This window comes from Neophocaena asiaeorientalis, unplaced genomic scaffold, assembly GCF_003031525.2.
Source record: "Neophocaena asiaeorientalis asiaeorientalis breed wild unplaced genomic scaffold, Neophocaena_asiaeorientalis_V1.1 scaffold308, whole genome shotgun sequence".
Classification (NCBI taxonomy): domain Eukaryota; kingdom Metazoa; phylum Chordata; class Mammalia; order Artiodactyla; family Phocoenidae; genus Neophocaena; species Neophocaena asiaeorientalis.
The window spans coordinates 5,559,112-5,577,013 of record NW_020172768.1 but is presented as its reverse complement, the minus strand read 5'-3'; the positions used below and the strand labels follow the sequence as shown (position 1 = coordinate 5,577,013).

At 44.1% G+C, this 17,902-nt stretch overlaps 1 protein-coding gene across 1 annotated transcript in view; it reads right to left on the bottom strand.

Moving 5' to 3' along the window:
* The window catches only part of BARX2 (BARX homeobox 2), a 68,928-nt gene extending 51,032 nt beyond the window's left edge, over positions 1 to 17,896 (bottom strand). The window contains exon 1 of the mRNA XM_024740783.1: positions 17,643 to 17,896. Within this exon, the coding sequence (XP_024596551.1) occupies positions 17,643 to 17,829 (187 nt within the window). The 5' untranslated portion in view covers positions 17,830 to 17,896. The remainder of the gene's footprint in view (positions 1 to 17,642) is intronic.
* Positions 17,897 to 17,902: the final 6 nt, after the last annotated feature.

Genomic DNA, 17,902 nt, shown 5'->3' with positions numbered 1-17,902 from the left:
ATTCTTGGAATCTATGTGATTCCAAATCTTGGATGCTTGCTACGTGAAAAAGCAAGTCACAAAAACACACGCGGTATGATAACATTTATGTCAAGTTCAAGAACGAGCAGAGCTAAACAACATGTGATTAAGAGATACAAACATATGGTAAAACGCCAAACAAAAGCAGGCTATGCACAGAGAACTGAGATGTGGGTTCCCTCTAATGGGCAAAGGGCTGGGGACAGTGCCAGGGAAGGGCACAGGCAGCCTCAGACTAAATGCCCTTTTTCTTAAACCAAGTGGTGGGTACACAGGTGTTCGCTGTATTGTTATTCTTTGTGTTGTATTGAAGTATAGTTGATTTACAATGTTGTGTTAATTTCTGATTCAGTTATACGTGTGTATATATACTTTTCATGTTCTTTTCCATTATGGTTTATCACAGGATATTGAATATAGTTCCCTGTGCCGTACAGCAGGACCTTGTCGTTTATCCATCCTATATATAATAGTTTGCATCTGTTAACCCCAAACTCCCAGTCCATCCCTCCCCCAACCCCTCTATATTGTTATTCTTTTTATCCTACATATATTTTATAAATACTTTTATCTACCCAACATTTAGTTTTTTTAAATATTAACAATCAGGTGAAATTTATTTAAATCACACGCAGCCTGGAACAATGCCTAAGGCAGTGAAGCATCGTGGATAAAATAGTGAACCTCATCCATCACTAACTCACTTGGCAAATTTAGGCACCAAGACATTCCCTAGGGCTCCAGCTGTGTAAGAACTTTACTGCTCCTTAGGAAAGAAACAGAACAAAACAAAAAAAACATGTCCTCACCACTCTAGGGGTGTATAGCCTAGAAATAAAGAACTAGGTAAGGAAAGTCAAATGAGTTGTAATATAAGAAAAAGTATTTTTAATATTGCTGAAGATCTACTCTGTACCCAATCCCATGCTTTTGAAAATAAGTAATTCTTCAGGCGTCTAAGCTCCAAATGAGGCAACACAGTTCCCTACGTGTGACAAGGTTTGACTTCTCTGCTTTTCCTCCCGTATCTTTTGCGTAGGGTTTTTGTCTTTCCATGTGAGCATCGTGGAGATCAGAGATTCTCCCTTCATGTAGTCAGTCTGTATATGACTTAGAATGTTACTGCCCGTCCTCTTCTTTCCTGTACTCTCCACCCAAGAAGAGGTCTATCTCCCTACTTCTTTCTGCTTCCTTCTCTATTAAATGAGAAGAATAATAGTACCTCATATGATTGGGTAGGAATTGATAAATTAATTCACGTAAGGCATTCAGAGCTGTGCCTGGTACACAGGAAGTATTATGTAAGTGTCTGCTGTTACGTTCATTTGTTTTTATATTTATTTTGTTTATTATTGTCGTCTTGTGACTTCAGCTCTGATCTGGCCTAAGAAAGTCAGATGTAACGTGTCCCACACGTACTTCTCTTTGAGGTAGAATTCTACCTGCAACATCAATCACTTCTTCCTCTGAAGGTACTCTACCTTCCTCTTGTCCTTAGCCCTCTCCACTCCATCCCAGTGGGAAGGGCTAAACCTAAAGGATTCTCAGCCTAGTGGCTGGAGAAACCCAACAACGAATAGGAAGTTATCGCCAAGTCAGATTAATTTCAGTCTCCCACTTCACTAGCGATTCATGACTCAGGGGCTGCCATAGAAACTATTGAAGCCTTACCCGTTCCCAAGTGCCTAAACAAAAGTGAGAATGGGACAGAGGCACCAAGAGAACCATGCTTGGTCCTTCCCGAGAGGCCTGGCAGCCCTGACCCTCGCGAGTTGACAGTTCTGACAGGCACGTAGAGATGTGCATTTCCACCGCAGAAAGCACCCCAGCAATAAGTTCTTTATCCAGTGATGTACACCCTTCCGGATGGGCCTGTGTGATTACACAATGTTCAAGGGCCAGGAAACAAATTAAAGTCAAAGAAGAAGCATATAAAAGTCACCCAAACCTCAAATGGGAAAAGGTCAGTAATTGTGATGCTCCCAGTCTCTCATCAGTTGTCATCCTCAGATTTCCTCTGGGAAAACCAGGGAGGGTTAGAAATGCAAAGAAAAGTCCCCCAAATTCAGTGGAATCCCAGCCACCTTCCTGTAAATATTTTTCACCCCTCTCTCTGCGCAGAAAAATCTAGTGTTATTTCTAGAAAGGTTTGGGAATGTTTCCGTAGAGCTAAGAGCCTGATCTCAATTTCAGAGAGTCCTTGTAAAATTCCCCACCAAACTGACTTTCACGCCTCCACACATCACGGGATGACAAGAGACCCCGATCTGTGACACAACAAAGGAGGTACCTGGGGGCCGAGAATGACATCACATGTTGTGGATCAGTAACAACCTCATTTCACAGCCGAGGAACCCTGTTTCCAACAGTCTCGTTCAAGGGTCTGTAAACTTTTCCCGAGAAGGGCCAGACGGTAAATATTTCAGGCCCTGTGGGCCACACTCTCTCCGTCAAAATGACTCCATAGGTACACAAAAGGGAGTGGCTGTCGCCAGTAAAACTTCGTGGACACCAGTATCTGGACTTCGTATCATTTTCACGTGTCACAGGAGACTGTTCTTCCGGTTTCTTCTCTTCTGCGCACAGATGTAAATGCCATCCTTACCTGGTGGCAGCGGGAAGACAGCTGGCCATCCAGGTGTGGCCTCCCTGGGGTCCAGTCGTCTAGAAAAATACGGAATGACCCTGACACTGAACAGCTTCCCTCATGTGGAGTCTGTGCTTGTTCACCGTACCTTGATCTCCTCAACACATTACACTAATACTCCTTAATCAACCCCTCTTCCCCACACACAGGGGAGGAGGGTCTGTTTTATCAATGGCAGAAGCCGAGGCACTGAGCCGGCCCAGAACGAGCCCGTGCGGAGCCCTGGGGGTGGCTTTCTGACAGCTCTTCTACCTTGGACTCTGCGTCCCCACTGCCTGCTCACCTCAAGTGCACACACCTCCTGCGCTGGGCTGCATGAACCCTGTAACCGCATCTTAACAGGATAATAGCGATCTTCTGTGACGCGGGATGGTGCAACTCTTTATTGCATCATTAATATATATTAGCATAATATATATGATGATGAGACAACCTGTGTGGCTAGGCGGGCCCTGGCCCAACCCCAAGCCATCGGCTGGCTGTCAGTCCAGAGTTATGCCTCTGAGAAGAAGCACGTACTCACGGGGCAATTTCCCAAATGAAATGTTCCATTCTCATTTTCAGATTTGGACAACAAATGCTGAACAAGCACGTAAGGATCCCTGTGTCAGGAGGATAATTGTTTCGTTGCCCCCGACTCTCCTCTCCCCATCGTTGCTTCTCACCCCTCACCCACTCCTGCCTACTCCCCTCCTACCAGAGTAGAAACACTTGGCTTCTCTGAATTCACAGATTGAACAGAATAGTCTCAACAAGTTGCCAAAGGTCCATATCTCCAGCTCAGTCCTATTTCCACAACGGTTCTGAGGCACTTAGGGGACCACGTCGGCGTTCTCTCCACGAATCAATACCACCCCACGGCACCAGGACGACACATCCACGTGTCTTAGCTCACCTGCTTCCAGCTGGCCCCCACCCACCCCTGAACCTGGATGATTTCACTAGAGGTTGCTTGAAGGAATCATCAGTATAAACGGTCGGACGGGGTTGCTGCCCTGGTCATCAGGGCTTCCTTCAACCCATGGAAGAATTCCATTCACCCTCATCAAAAGGATTTTTCTCGGGCTTCTCTGGTGGCGCAGTGGTTGAGAGTCTGTCTGCCGATGCAGGGGAAACAAGTTCGTGCCGCGGTCCGGGAGGATCCCACATGCCGCGGAGCGGCTGGGCCCGTGAGCCACGGCCGCTGAGCCTGCGCGTCCGGAGCCTGTGCTCCGCAACGGGAGAGGCCACAGCAGTGAGAGGCCCACGTGCCGCAAACAAACAAACAAACAAACAAAACTCATAGCCTCTTCCAAAAGAAAAGACTATCCCTAACTCTACTCTTCAAAGGAAAATTTAAAAAGTTAAACGTGCTGAGAAATTCTGCCACTTTTCTAAAAACGGTTCTTGAGAGGCACAGCTGCATGATGAAACACTTCCTAGGAGTAATTAATCCTGAGCAACTCTTGTAAAAAAAAAATATATAGAGTAACAAAGCACATTCTGTGATGCTGTAGTGTTTGACCAGTTTTTGCCACTCACGTATGAATTTACAAAATTCTGAATTCACACTATAAAACAGAAAGATGGGGGGAATGAAACATACCTATTCACGAAGCCTTGAACTTCAACAGCTCACGGACCCCACCCAGGCTGCAAGAGGAGGCCCTAGGAGGCAGCCAGTGTAATGACATAACCCACAAGAATGCCCTAGAGTGAAGTGGTTTTTAAAGGATATCTAGTTTTTCTTGAGCTTCATTCACCACAAATAGTAATCTTTCTCTGAAGGGCTGTGCTTCAGCCAACCAAGATGAGGTTATTATTATAAGATAATTATTTGTAACAGAAGCTATCAATTACTGAGTACTTATGTGCCAGAAACTACGCTAAGTGCTTTATACACACTATTTCATTTAACCTACATGACTAACCCTATTAGGTAGTTATTACTATCTTCCATTTATAGATGGGGAAGTTGAGGGTCAGAAAGGCTAAATGACTTGCCTAAGGTCACACAGACAAGAAAACACAAACCAACCCAGGACCATCTGACTCAAAACCTATCCAGTAGGATCACTCCACTAAACTGCTTCATAGATTTGAGTCATGGCTGTAAATTACCTCAAGCTCATCTTTAAGCCGTCATCTACACTACAGTGATTCCCAAACTTGACTTTTCATTACAATCTCTCTTTAAAAATACAGATTCCCCAGAACCCACACCAGCCTGACTGGACAGAACGTGGGCGAAAAAAATTCATTTCTTATTCTTTGGTTTTAAGCCATGCCAAACGGCCAGATTTTTTTTTTTTTTCCACTGAACTTAATGAGTATTTCGTGAAAAATATTCCAAGTCTTAAGTCTCAAGGCGATTGGCTGGCATTCAGCTGTTAAGTACTTTCTCTCTGGTTCACAAGAATGAATAAATGAATGAACGCACGCATGCCTGGGAATTCCACCCTCGACTCCCATAGAAAAGCTTTATCCAGAAGAAGCTTCCAAAGCTCGTGGAAGCACTGTGACCAAAGGAGACTTGGGAATGTTACACAGATACAGACACTGACGTCCAGGAGCAATGGGACGGCAGCAGGCCCCAAATCTCCCAACCTCCCGCGTCCTCCAAAGACAGAACTGCTGCTTGGAATCCGTCTGGAATCATTCAGAAACACAAATAATCACAGGAAATGAAAGACAGACTGGCACATGTCAAATGATTATAAATACGTGTAAAGGAGTCAACAGGTTCAAAATATACCCCTCGGCAGCCGGTACACACACTGGATCCTTCTTAACATAAAGCATGGGGCCTCCGTGGAAGAAGACAGACTTGACTTCTAATTGACATACGACTGTGTATATTGTCAGGATGGGACTTGATACTGAAAGAGACAGACCTGAGTTCCAACCTCAACTCTGCCACGTCCTCATGTGGCCGTGCTGCCATTTACTCAAACTCCCCGACTGTCACTTTCCTCCCCCCAAAACCAGTGATAATAGTAACTGCTTCCTAGAGGGTCTGCATGCAGTTTAAATTCCTTAGTGAAGAGAAGCACCCAGCGTCTGGCTCACAGTTACCATATATAATTGTTGTTATTTTTACTTTCCAGTTCCCTGAAAAGTGAAACGCATTCTGTTTATGCAGCTAATTGTTCTAACCGTCAAGGTTCAATGTCCCAGTTTAAAAAAAATCAGCCCTCCGATAGGACATTCCTTTATGCCACCCTCCAAACCGAGGGCTGAAAGCATGCTCCCAAGACACACAGCTGTCTGACGTGCTAAGAGCAATAATGAATCGCACAATATCCAGGGATAACAAAATTAACAACATCTTCCCAAAAAATCTCCTCTGCGGTGATTTCAATCAAATGCTTCAACCAATTATTTCAGTCAAATGTTCAGTCATGAAAAAGAGAGGATTTGGATTGGAACCTTATTAAAATATATCCCTCTCCCTCAGTGAAACTTGTTCAAAGTTAACCATAAATATCCCCAATCCTCACCTGTACTTTCCCAAGTCGTTCCGAAGAGAAGATCCACGGCGGAGCTGTCAGATTTGCTGCCAGCGATCGGACTGTCAGGGCAGCAGGGGCAACACCTGCGTGTTATCTCCCTCAGACACACACAGCCCTTTGGAAGATCTCTCTTGATAACATTCACTCCTTTCACAGCCCCGAGCCTGGAGAGTCCATTTTACGAGGAATAAGGTTTCACTGGAGAGACGCAGGAAGGGGACAGAGTAAGGCACAAATGAAGTTTCAATCTGTTCCTTTCACTGCAGCTGTCCTGTGCATCCATCCAGGTAAGACAACAAGCAGAAGGCCTCGTTCCTGCAGCCCTGAAAGTCTGTCCACTGACAGCAAATCTGATAGATCCACCGGCCTTTCGGTCATGTCCAATTTGGCCACCCTCCTCTAGACGCGGTCATTAGATCCTGCTGACCACGGCTGCACTGCCAGGCACCAAAGACAGCACAGCGACCCTGGCTGTTGATGGCTGGCGTGGGACGTGGGCTCCGAGGGCTTTGATCTGTTTGCTTCTCTGTTTACGTATGGATTTAGGACAGAGAGGGGTGGTCTCAGAAGGAGAAATGCTTTGGCAAACTCTTGACTGTACAAACTGTTTCATTCACACCAAGGACTATTTTCCCTCTGAAGGGACACAGAAAGAGCTCCCAAAGGACCAGGTTTTTGTCACAATATCTTAAAGCAATATTTCTACATTGGAACTATTTTGCAGAGAAAAGAAGAATGCCTTGGCTGTTAAGATAGGCTGAACAAAACACCTGTCACCAGAGTTGTCGCTGGGGAGTAATGTGGTCCAGGTTACCCTCTCCAAACCACAGAACCACCATTCATCATTCCTAACAGACAGCTCTCTGTGTGATTACCATGGTAACAGTTCTCATCCCTTCCTAACCATCCCTGACACCACACACCAAAGTTTTAAAATCAAATCATGTTTACAGAATATAAAGAAAACTCAGCCAGCTTACATGCCAATACCAACACGATTCTTCCCTGCCAAGAAGCTACATTTTAATATATTTTTGATTCTTTGGTATTCACAGATGTCCCTAGATAATTTTTTAAGTTAAATTGTCAATAGCAGTGACCACTGGTCAAAAGCCAAGGGTGGGGCTTCCCTGGTGGTGCAGTGTTTGAGAGTCCGCCTGCCGATGCAGGGGACACGGGTTCGTGCCCCGGTCTGGGAAGATCCCACATGCCGTGGAGCGGCTGGGCCCGTGAGCCATGGCCGCTGAGCCTGCGCGTCCGGAGCCTGTGCTCCGCAACGGGAGAGGCCACAACAGTGAGAGGCCCGCCTACCGCAAAAAAAAAAAAAAAAAAAAAAAAAAAAAAGCCAAGGGTGGTATATCATTTGAGCAGTTACATATCAAAGCAAGATGCAATCAAAGGCAATCTACTGGGATTTCAAACATCATTAAGAAGAAGGGGAAAGAACCTACTGACTCTTCCTTGCATGCTCAGTAATGGATATTTGCAGAAAACAAACACACACTTCATCAGCACTTCCTTCCGGCCCTAGTGCCCAGCTCAGAGCCCATTTATTCACATGCCAAAGCATTACCTGGGGGAAAGCAGTTATCTTGGTGAAAAATGACATCCCCACCCAGCCAGGGGAGGTAAGTGAGATCCAAAAGCCAATTTCAGAAGCCGCAGTGGTTGTTTCAGGGTGAGTTGTACACATGTGTCTAATTATAAAGTTCTTTCCCCACTGTGAGACCGTATACAAGAAGCTTGTACTTAACAGCTTCTCTCAGGATAGAAAGCTATTAAGAAAACCATCAAAAGTCCCCCAAGGGGTTTCCCTGGTGGCGCAGTGGTTGACAGTCCACCTGCCGATGCAGGGGACACGGGTTCGTGCCCTGGTCTGGGAAGATCCCACATGCCGTGGAGCGGCTGGGCCCGTGAGCCATGGCCGCTGAGCCTGCGCACCCGGAGTCTGTGCTCTGCAACGGGAGAGGCCACAGCAGTGAGAGGCCCGCATACCGCCAAAAAAAAAAAAAGTCCCCCAAGATCAAGAGTTTTATGGATATGTGGGGTCTCCCATACTATCATTTTTCAATGTTTATATTATAGAAAATTTCAAACATATAGAAAAGTACAAAGAATAATGTAAGGAACATCTTGTGCCCATGACCAAGCTTTGCCCAATCTTAATGCTTGGCTATACTTACATTAGGCCTTTTCTTTTCCTTAATAAATTACTACACAGGAAAGTAAAAATCTGTGTATAGCCCTCCCAATCCCATGCCCTTGCCTCCCTAAACAATACACAGTATTGGCCTGCATGTTTTCCAGCGTTATATAAATGGTATCAGACTATAAGTATCAATCTACACCTCGTGTTTTTTTTCCTCAGCCTTGTATTTCTAAATCTTATCTGTATTAATACAAGTAGATCTGGGTCATTCATTTTCATCACTGCATAGAATTTCACTACTTGAATATAATACACAGAATTCTGTCCTTTTTCCTCTGAAGGGCAGTTAGACTGTTTGAGATTTTTCACTATCATAAACAACATAGAAGTGAGCATTCCTCTACCAGTGTCCTATTGCACACATACAGTGATTTCTCAGGGCATAAACAGAGGTGGAACTGCTGGGTTGAGGGCATGTGTGTATCTGCTTCAAGGTGTTGCCACGCTGCTTCCAAAGCAATTGTGCCAAATAACCCTCCCACCATCGGGGAGTGAGAACATCTATTGTTCCACAACCTTGTCATAGAGCGATACCATCAGAGTCTTTCATGTTTACCTGTCTGACTGGTATGAAATGGTACCTCGTCTTCATTTGTGTTTTCCTGATTACCAGGGACATCCTTTCATGCTCACTGGACACCTAGATCTTCACTTCTATGAGTTGCCAATTTTTCTACGTGCCTTTTTTCTTATTGCTTTGGAAGAGATCTTTATACATTCAGTGACTTTATAAAGTTACTTAACTTCTCAGCTTCCATTAGTAAAGCAGAGATACTATCTCTTAGGAATGATTGGAAGCTGAATGAAAATCACTGGGTCCGGTGCCTGTAACATGCTAAGCCTCAAAACAAGTCACTATTTCTATTACTGTAAGTCCCCTACATACGAATGAGTTCCATTCTGAGAGCACGTTTGTAAGTCCAATTTGTCCATAAGTCCAACAAAGTTAGCCTAGGTACCCAACTAACACAATTGGCTATAGAGTACTGTACGTAATAGGTTTATAATGCTTTTCACACAAATAATACATTAAAAAAAACACAGAAGAATAAAAAAAACATTTTTAATCTTACAGGACAGTACCTTGAAACGTACAGTAGTACCAGCTACATCACCACTGCTTTTACGCTTGCTTCCGGACATCCTAGGCTTGAAATAAAGATACTGTACTCTGTGCTCTACACAGTAAAGTACACAAAAGCACAACCACTTGGAGAGGATGTGCACACGTGATGGTGTCTGCCAGACACGTGAATGAACACGTGATTGGACCTGTGAATGCACTTTCGCATCTTTGAAAGTTCGCAACTTGAAGGTTCGTATGTAGGGGACTCACCGTGTCGTTATGAAGATGAATAATGAGGTTCAGGGTTGAGAGTATACGTTTCTAGCCTTTCTCCCCAGTTTGTAGCCCCCTTTAGGATAAACACTGCAGAACTCGGGAAGACGACCCTGAGTACCTCTGGCTCCGATTTCCCCAGGACACAAAGACATACTATCAGGACTCTGTTGTTTATAAGTTATCATGAGGCAAGTGTGCAACGCTGACTCTCTCAGACGGTGCTTAAAAGAAACATCAGAGCTACACATCCTCCAATCTACAAGTGGCTGCGATCTTGTCTGTGAGACCATGATCCTGAATTTCAGCAATGGTTAAGCACCTGCGTGAAAAGACCTCTTGGAAGAGGGAAGTGGGCGGTGGAGAACGGCAGGTAAATCAGTATTAGGGACCTGTCCGGTATTGCCGGGGTGGAAACACAGCCATGACTCCATGCGATACCACCAGGCCCAAGACCTCGCCGTGTCCCCACACGTCATAAGTGATCCTCGCACAAGAAAAGTGAACGGACAATCATCCTATCTCTTATCACATACAGAAGTGTGTTTCTCAATAATGACCAAAAGTACACGGACATCACTTTGGTGGCAGGCACACTGTGAAAATATTTCTCCAATATTTCTCCAATATCCAGAAGCACGTGTTCCTAAGGACATGGGGGTGAGCTAGAGAGATGCAATAAAAACGAATCACATAAGCTTCTCTGCTTGGACCCTTAAGATATTTAGTTTTGTGCTGAGATCCTCCAGATCGGCTTCTACTCAGTTGCATCCTGGCCTCTCCTTGGAGAAAGGCCATGTTCATTTTTATGAACTCTGCCAGTGGAGTCAGGGAGCATATACAGCTGACCTCCAGGCCGATCAAGCAGTCCTGACACCAGCTTCAACCGCTGACTAGTGGAGTCCCTTTTTACACGTACTTGCCCCTTGTCTAACATTCAGAATGATCTTCCTCCATATTCAATTTCCACCGGCACTAAAGGAACCAGAGACTTTCCTTAGTGACCCTCTGCCTGTCTTTTGCATAGTAATCATAGGTAAGAGTCAACTCCAGACCAAATATAATTAAGCCATCTTCTGACATCTATCTGGGTGTACTGCTTTCTTCCTTAAATGTGTGCCAAGTTTCCACTTCCAAGAAGTTAAACTGCCACGTAGAAATGCTGTGGTGATAAGTAATTAGACACTGTAATGGAAAATTAACTGTGTTTTCATTTAGAGCATTCATTTTAACAAGACATTTCTTTTTCCAACTGTTATTAAGCTGCAATAAAAATAAATTAAATCCTAAGGATCTGCAAACGTTTTCTGGTTAAATAAAAACAAAAACAAAGAAGAAGAAGAAGAAGAAAAACCGCCTCTTCTCCTAGAGTCAGAGTATTTCTTATTTTGTTAACATCACTAAGTTGGTACACGGTCCTGGTCTGAACCCCATTCCTGGTAAATTCTAAGGCCAATTCTAACCCTGTCACCCGTGCTGTGGACAGCGGAACAACCCTTCCACCGTCACGGAAGCTGACCCAGAGGCAGTCATGCCAGGCGGGACGGAGGGCCTTCGCCACATGTGGGAAGTCTTCACCCAAATGTTCTCTCTCCTTCTCTCTCTTTTTTTCCTCCCTGTTTTGCTGCTCCCAAGAGACTTGCAGCCAAGTGATTCGCAACAGTCTGGCAAGCACCTGTGGGGCTTTGGCAAGTCCTGGGTTAGAAGGCGGCTCATCCAGCTCAGTGGGGTCCATCTCTGATGCTCCAGTAAAAACACCACCTCCTCGAGATAGGAATGGAAAACAGCATTCCCCAAGAGAGAATGCAAAATGAGGCCTCCACCTGTCCATCTCATCCAAAGCCTTGCGGCCCTCTAACCATGTTCCAGCTAAGGGTGTAGCCAAGGGACGCGAACTGACTTCGCTGGGGGCGGAAGAGTGGCCGGCGTGGTCCGCAGGCTCCGCAACCCCCACAGAAGTTCCCAGGCTTTGTACTAAGGCGGGAGCCTCAGATCTGTGCCCCACCTAACTTCCGTCTCTGTTCCTCTTCCTCCCGACCTCAAAACAAAGTGCAAACAGCACCTAAAAATGCTTCTGGTTTAACACTGATTCAGTCATTCCCTGAAGGCGCCCCAGCAGGTGTCTAAGTCAAATCAACGTGGGCATTTACTCTCCAAGCAGGGACAGAAGAATTTCAGAAGCCACCTTTGTGTTGCCCCCAGGGTCATTGGGAAGGACGCTGAACTACACACCAGGCGGAATCAAGCGCCTTCAAGAATTTCAAAGAAACCCACCCTTTCTCTTTTTCCCTATTCCCTCCCTTTTTTTGTTTTCATCTCTCTTTACAATCTAAACAACAATTTACCGTCCTTACTGCTTTTCAAATAGATTCCTGGGATGTAAAAACCTAACAATCTTCTCATTTAGATTCCTGAGGTACGTTAAAACCAGCAGCTACATACCAGCCACGCTGGGATCACAAATTTTATTTTCAAGCCAGAGGTAACAACCAACACTGCAGGAAATTGGTTTCATAAAAGATTTACTGCGTATACAATTTCAGTTGAGTTGTGTTTAAAGAGGTTAATATGACAATTTTGGTGTTGATAATACCCTTTAAGTGGAGTTCAAAGAGAAAGTTCCAGACGGTAAGCAAACGGATTAAATTATCATAATGTTTCACAATTCCAAAGTGCCCACATAGACTCTAGAGGACCACAAAAAAGAGCTTGGCAGTGGCTCTACAGGTGTTTCAGAGAAAGATTTAAAATATCCCAACTGTTAGCCAAGACTTAGAATAAACTTAAAAATAATGGCAGTGGACTTCCCTGGTGGATCAGTGGTTAAGAATCCGCCTGCCAATGCAGGGGGCACGAGTTTAAGCCCTGGTCCGGGAAGATCCCACATGCCACGGAGCAACTAAGCCCGTGTGCCACAACTACTGAGCCTGCGCTCTAGAGCCTGTGAGCCACAACTACTGAGCCCATGTGCCACAACTACTGAAGCCTGCGTGCCTAGAGTCTGTGCTCCGCAACAAGAGAAGCCACTGCAATGAGAAGCCCGCGCACCGCAACGAAAAGTTGCCTCCGCTCACCACAACTAGAGAAAGCCCGCGCGCAGCAACGAAGACCCAACGCAGCCAAAAATAAAAAATAATTTAAATAAATTAAAAAAAGTAATCATGGCAGTGCCGTCAACAAGCAAGTGTAAATATTTGTTGAATTAAATGATTGAATTAAATGATACTGAAGATTATAGACCTTTGGAAAGGCATTTTAACTTGCTAAATTTCTAATCATTTTCCCATTCGCTATTAGAAAAATGAGAACTAGAGAATAAATTGCAAATAAACTATTCACTCATTAAAACTGACCCCTAAGGAATCCCTCAGTGTCTCTATTTAACAAAGGTGTCATAAAAATTTAAGGAGTAAGGAGACAACAGCTGAGGATCCCGAAAGAGCTCAGCTCGAAATATATCCTGACCTCGGATGAGTCCTCTATCCTGGGCTTCCCTCAATTTATTTACCCTTAGAATGGGAACAGGAGAGGCAGTGATGAGTGATTTGCTAATGAAAGCGTATTTGCCTCTGGTAGAAATACAAATGCTTGTTAATAAAGATAATTTTCCACACCCCCAGTTTACATTTCTCTATCAACGTTCCAGTGCCCAGGATCCAGGTTCCCAAGATACTACAGGTTTTGGTCTCCAACTAAAAGACTGAGCTAGGATTGGGGGAATCACTGGAGCCAACTCATGAAATGGCAGCAGACTCCCTGACCCCCATCGCACAGGTCCACACCTCAATTCATTTTTCACCAGGATGACACCCAATCTTTGTGATAAAAATGAGCCCAAGGACACCACCCCAAAGAACTTGTTTCTCTTGGACCCACCAAAGAATAAAATGTTCTCAAAGCCCGCTCCTAAGATAAACACCCTTCCCCACATGCCCCTTTTAAATGGCTGGTTAACTGTCCCTTGGGTGTGACTGCACAGCTTTATCCCGGGTGTGTAATGGAGCTGGAAGAACCTTCCCGATTTCTCAGTACCCTAACGTGGAAGACGGTGGTGTACAGTGCGGGCTGAAACTATGTTTAAGCCCTGATGTGACCCTAGCACTTCGCAAAAAAAAAAAAGTATGTTCTGCTTGGGAAGGCTGGTCTGTGGTCACTGTGATTCCTCCCAGTCAGCTCTGTAAGACTGGCCGCTGGAGGTCACGGAGAGAGCCCACAGAACCCTTCTGCCAGAGGACACAAAAAGAATTAAACTATAGGTTTTAGTGAAATCACTAAAAGTCATGCAGGGGCCATGGGCTGTAAAATGTACAAATACCTATATTCACCTCCCCCCAAATGTGCGTGTACAAGTCCTAGGGTAATTCTAGGTTATAAGTATCGGTAAGTTGTAAGTAATAAGTATAAGTTGTAAGTTGTTGTAAGTATAAGTTGTAAGTAATTACGCACAGTACTTAGGTTTCTCAGTATCATCTTATGAAAACTCTTAGGGTAAATTGTCACATCCTTGTTTTTGTGAAGCAAGTTACTCATTTTTTCCCAAACACCCCTCAAATTTAGAAAGTCTGCCTATTTCTACAGATCAAACTGAAAGAGAGATCCCTCCAAAGGAACCGTGCCACTACCTCTGCAATCTATTCTGTCCTGAGAAGCCAGTTCAAGGGACTCTTCCACCAAGAAACATTAATCACAACCAGAAAAATAAAACAATGCACCTGAGAGGTAAACAATACTTATGATATCATAAACTGCAAGTCATTTTTGGCCTTCAATCACTGTCAACGTTCTAATGTTTATGAGAGATCATCACCGGCTTCTAAGTGGCAACACAGCTCCATTCTGAGTGACGATTACTGTTACCAGCTTTTAACGTAAGAACAACATGTCACAAACTAAATTCATTCGAAACACGTTCCATACCTCAACAGTCTGAAAAACAAACTTTTTTTTCAAATGGAGGCTCTCTTTGGGCTTGGTTTTTAAATTTTATTTTAAATTTAATGACAAATGTTCCTTTAGTTTGGCTTGAAGAGAAGGATTCCTTTACTCAATATCTATTATGTGATGCAGGAGATCTATTAGGAAACTTAAATCAATCTGGAGATCGCCTCCTAAAACTAAAATTACTCTATTTTCATAAGAAAGGGCCTGTTCAAATAAACAATTGTTTTCGAAGATGAGTAGTCCGTCAAGGTTAGGGTGTCTAATAATAAATTACTGTCAAGTGATTACCTACCAGATGAGAAATGTTTCCATTTCTCCGTTTACTTGAATATACATGCTCTTCTGCCCGAGATCAGGATCAGAAACTGACATTAAGATTTTGCTAAATCTGAACGACACGGTTTGCCTAATCACGTAGCGGCTTTTTCAACGCTGTAGCTTTTTTCCCACCACGATTTCATGTATTTACTGTTCACGGTGGTCACTTTATTATCTTAGTTTTCATTATTTTAGCTGACAAAGGTCACTTCTGTTCGTTATATAAATCTTAAAACAGCAAACCAAAGGATGAGATGGTTCAGTAACTTTAATTCCAATTTATGCCTTTCACTTGATTTGAACATTTTATGCATCAGTTCCACCAAAAGTGCTAAATATTTATCTCTATCCAGAAAAAAAAATACATATATATAGTTTCATTATGAATGCCAGCAACTTATTGCTGTTTTTTTAATTAATAAAAAAAGATTAAGTTCATCCAATTTAAGATTCGTGATCCTGAACGTAACTGTTAAAAGCAACAAATATGCTTTGAAAGCATGGTATTTGCAAAACCTTTGAGAAGTCGCTAATGGTATTCCCATGATCTGATACATGTAAGGCTTTAACTGCAATCGTAAACCCACTGAAAGCTTATGATCTGAAAGGATGGACTATTGTAGCCAGTTTTTATGGGTTTAATTCCACTGGCAAATCCCAGTTTCTATATTTTAAATCTCAACTAGAGCAAAATCACAACACATTTGCAAAAGAACGACGTAAAGAAATCAAGCATGGGAACAATAAGGCAAGAACGCCAGTGCCAACAACCACCCTCTCCCACAAACCATCAAAGAACTTCAAAAGCACGAGGCTGAGCACAACTTTTAGTTCGTGAAATATGTGCGATTCACTTTTAACACTCACAAAAGTACATATAAATCATTGTATTTTCCTCCGATGTATGTGCCACACAAGGTTCAATAAAACACAGAACTTAGCCTCGACGGATGACTGGATCATTGTTTTTGGAGGCTGTTTACTACTCTTTTTCTGGCATGATTTCTATGATCCAGTTCTGTGACTGCTAAAGGCCAGGAAAAGCTGCCTTCAAGTCAATGCATGGCGCGAAGTCGCTGAAAAGTTTGCAGGCGTCAGGCTATGCCTAGGTGCTTGGGAGAAGCTGTTCTGCTTTGTCCTAGGGACCTCCAGGTACGCAGTGTCTTTTCAGGGTGCGAGAGATTTACGATTAAAATGGATCCTCTCTTTTTCCTTTAAGGGATTTGAGTTCTCATGGCAAACGATTATTTATGCTCAAAACAAGAATCAGCCTAGTTCCCCGCTCCAAGATCTATGCAGACAACTCATCCCAGGTTTAACGCATGGCAGACACACAAATGTAAAAACATCAACCATATCTATCTTGCTTTTCAAATTTCTTCTTCGTATCTTGTTTCGTATATTTCTTGGCTTTTAAAATGCAGTATTACAAGTCTTGTGCTGGGCTACCAGGCCTAATTCCACCTTACAGACAAAATGTATTTTACAAAGGAGTAATTGAGTATAATACTCATTTTATTACCAAATACATGTAGGAACAAGTTGGTTGTAAAAGAACTTTACTGTATGTATTTACACACGTATTTACTGATGGTCCTAGAGAGCCTATCAATGGAATCAACAGAAAATGCAGTATTCCAAGCACACTGTACTAGCAGCTCTTGGCCTGAACGTTCCAAAAATATCTTTCAAAACCACTGCTATCTCTTCACTTTACTTTTTCAAAGTGAGTACAATTAAATTCATTTATTTCATGCTACCCATGCAACAAATATACCCTCAAAGGTCCTTTCGGTTTGGAAATACTAAATTTTTACCTTCAGTTGAAAGCAGGGTCAATAACTTTTTTGATAAAAATTGCTTCAATTTTTTTTTTCGCTAGACCCGCGTCTGGAGAGCCTAAATCCTTATAATGCCAGGGCACTATGAAACTTGGAGCTTCTTTTAATGCACGTTTTTTTTAGAAATAACTTTGGGTTTATTTTCTACATAAACGTATGACTTTTAAAGTATATTTATGAAGTGTTCTTTATTTTTATTACGGGTCTCGTTCTTGTGGAGAAAGCAAACCAGATTTCAGGAGTGTTTTTATTGCGATCATTGTTTTTTAGTCACTTAAAACTCACAGGGTTGACCTCCTCAGCTGGCTCCACAACACATTCCAGAACTACTTCCCCAGAGGGAGATCCTTTTAAGTAAAGTTCAGCGGACTTTGTGGGGAACCTCAGGATACTGACTTACTTGTAAAATTCCCAGTGGAGACAGGAGGAAGTTGGACGAGTTAACTCAAGGTGAGAAGCAACGCCACTTCCTGAGACAATGATTTAAGTGCTCAACCAGGTCAAGGGTTTGAACTTTCTTCCTGAAAACCACAGCAGCGCTGGGAAGGAGGAAGGTTCTCCTGCCAGCAGATCCCAGGCGCTGCGGGGCGGCCGGCTCTCGGGGGCGCGCTGCCTTGACTGCCTTTGTAACCTTGCCATTGACACCTTGCCGGGCCCCTTCCAGGTTGCAGAGGCCTCTGCAATACTCGCCTCGGACAAGTCTAGTCCTCTTGCAGGGGCCCACAATTCCCGGGCCCCTTCCTCTCGCCCTTGGGTGGGAGGACAGAGGTGGTCAAGCGCCCGACCCCGGCACGAAAGTGGCCACACCCCACTGCGCTCCCGCGGGCCGTCTTACCGGTACAGGAATGCAGGGGCTTGGGTCGCACGACCAGCGACGGGCACATGGAGTAGAGGGAAAGTTTCTCAAAGTAGTCGCAGGTCTCCTTGGAGAGGATCTCGTCGATCATGAAAGTCTTGTAGCGCCTCCTGGCTGCTTTGAGCTGGCCGGGCGAGCTCAGCCTCAGCTCTGCGTGGCAGTGCATGGTGAGCCCGGGCGAGCGCCCGCCGCCCGAGGCCGCGGGGCTGGCGCGCCGGCGGGGGCCTCCGGCCGGCTCC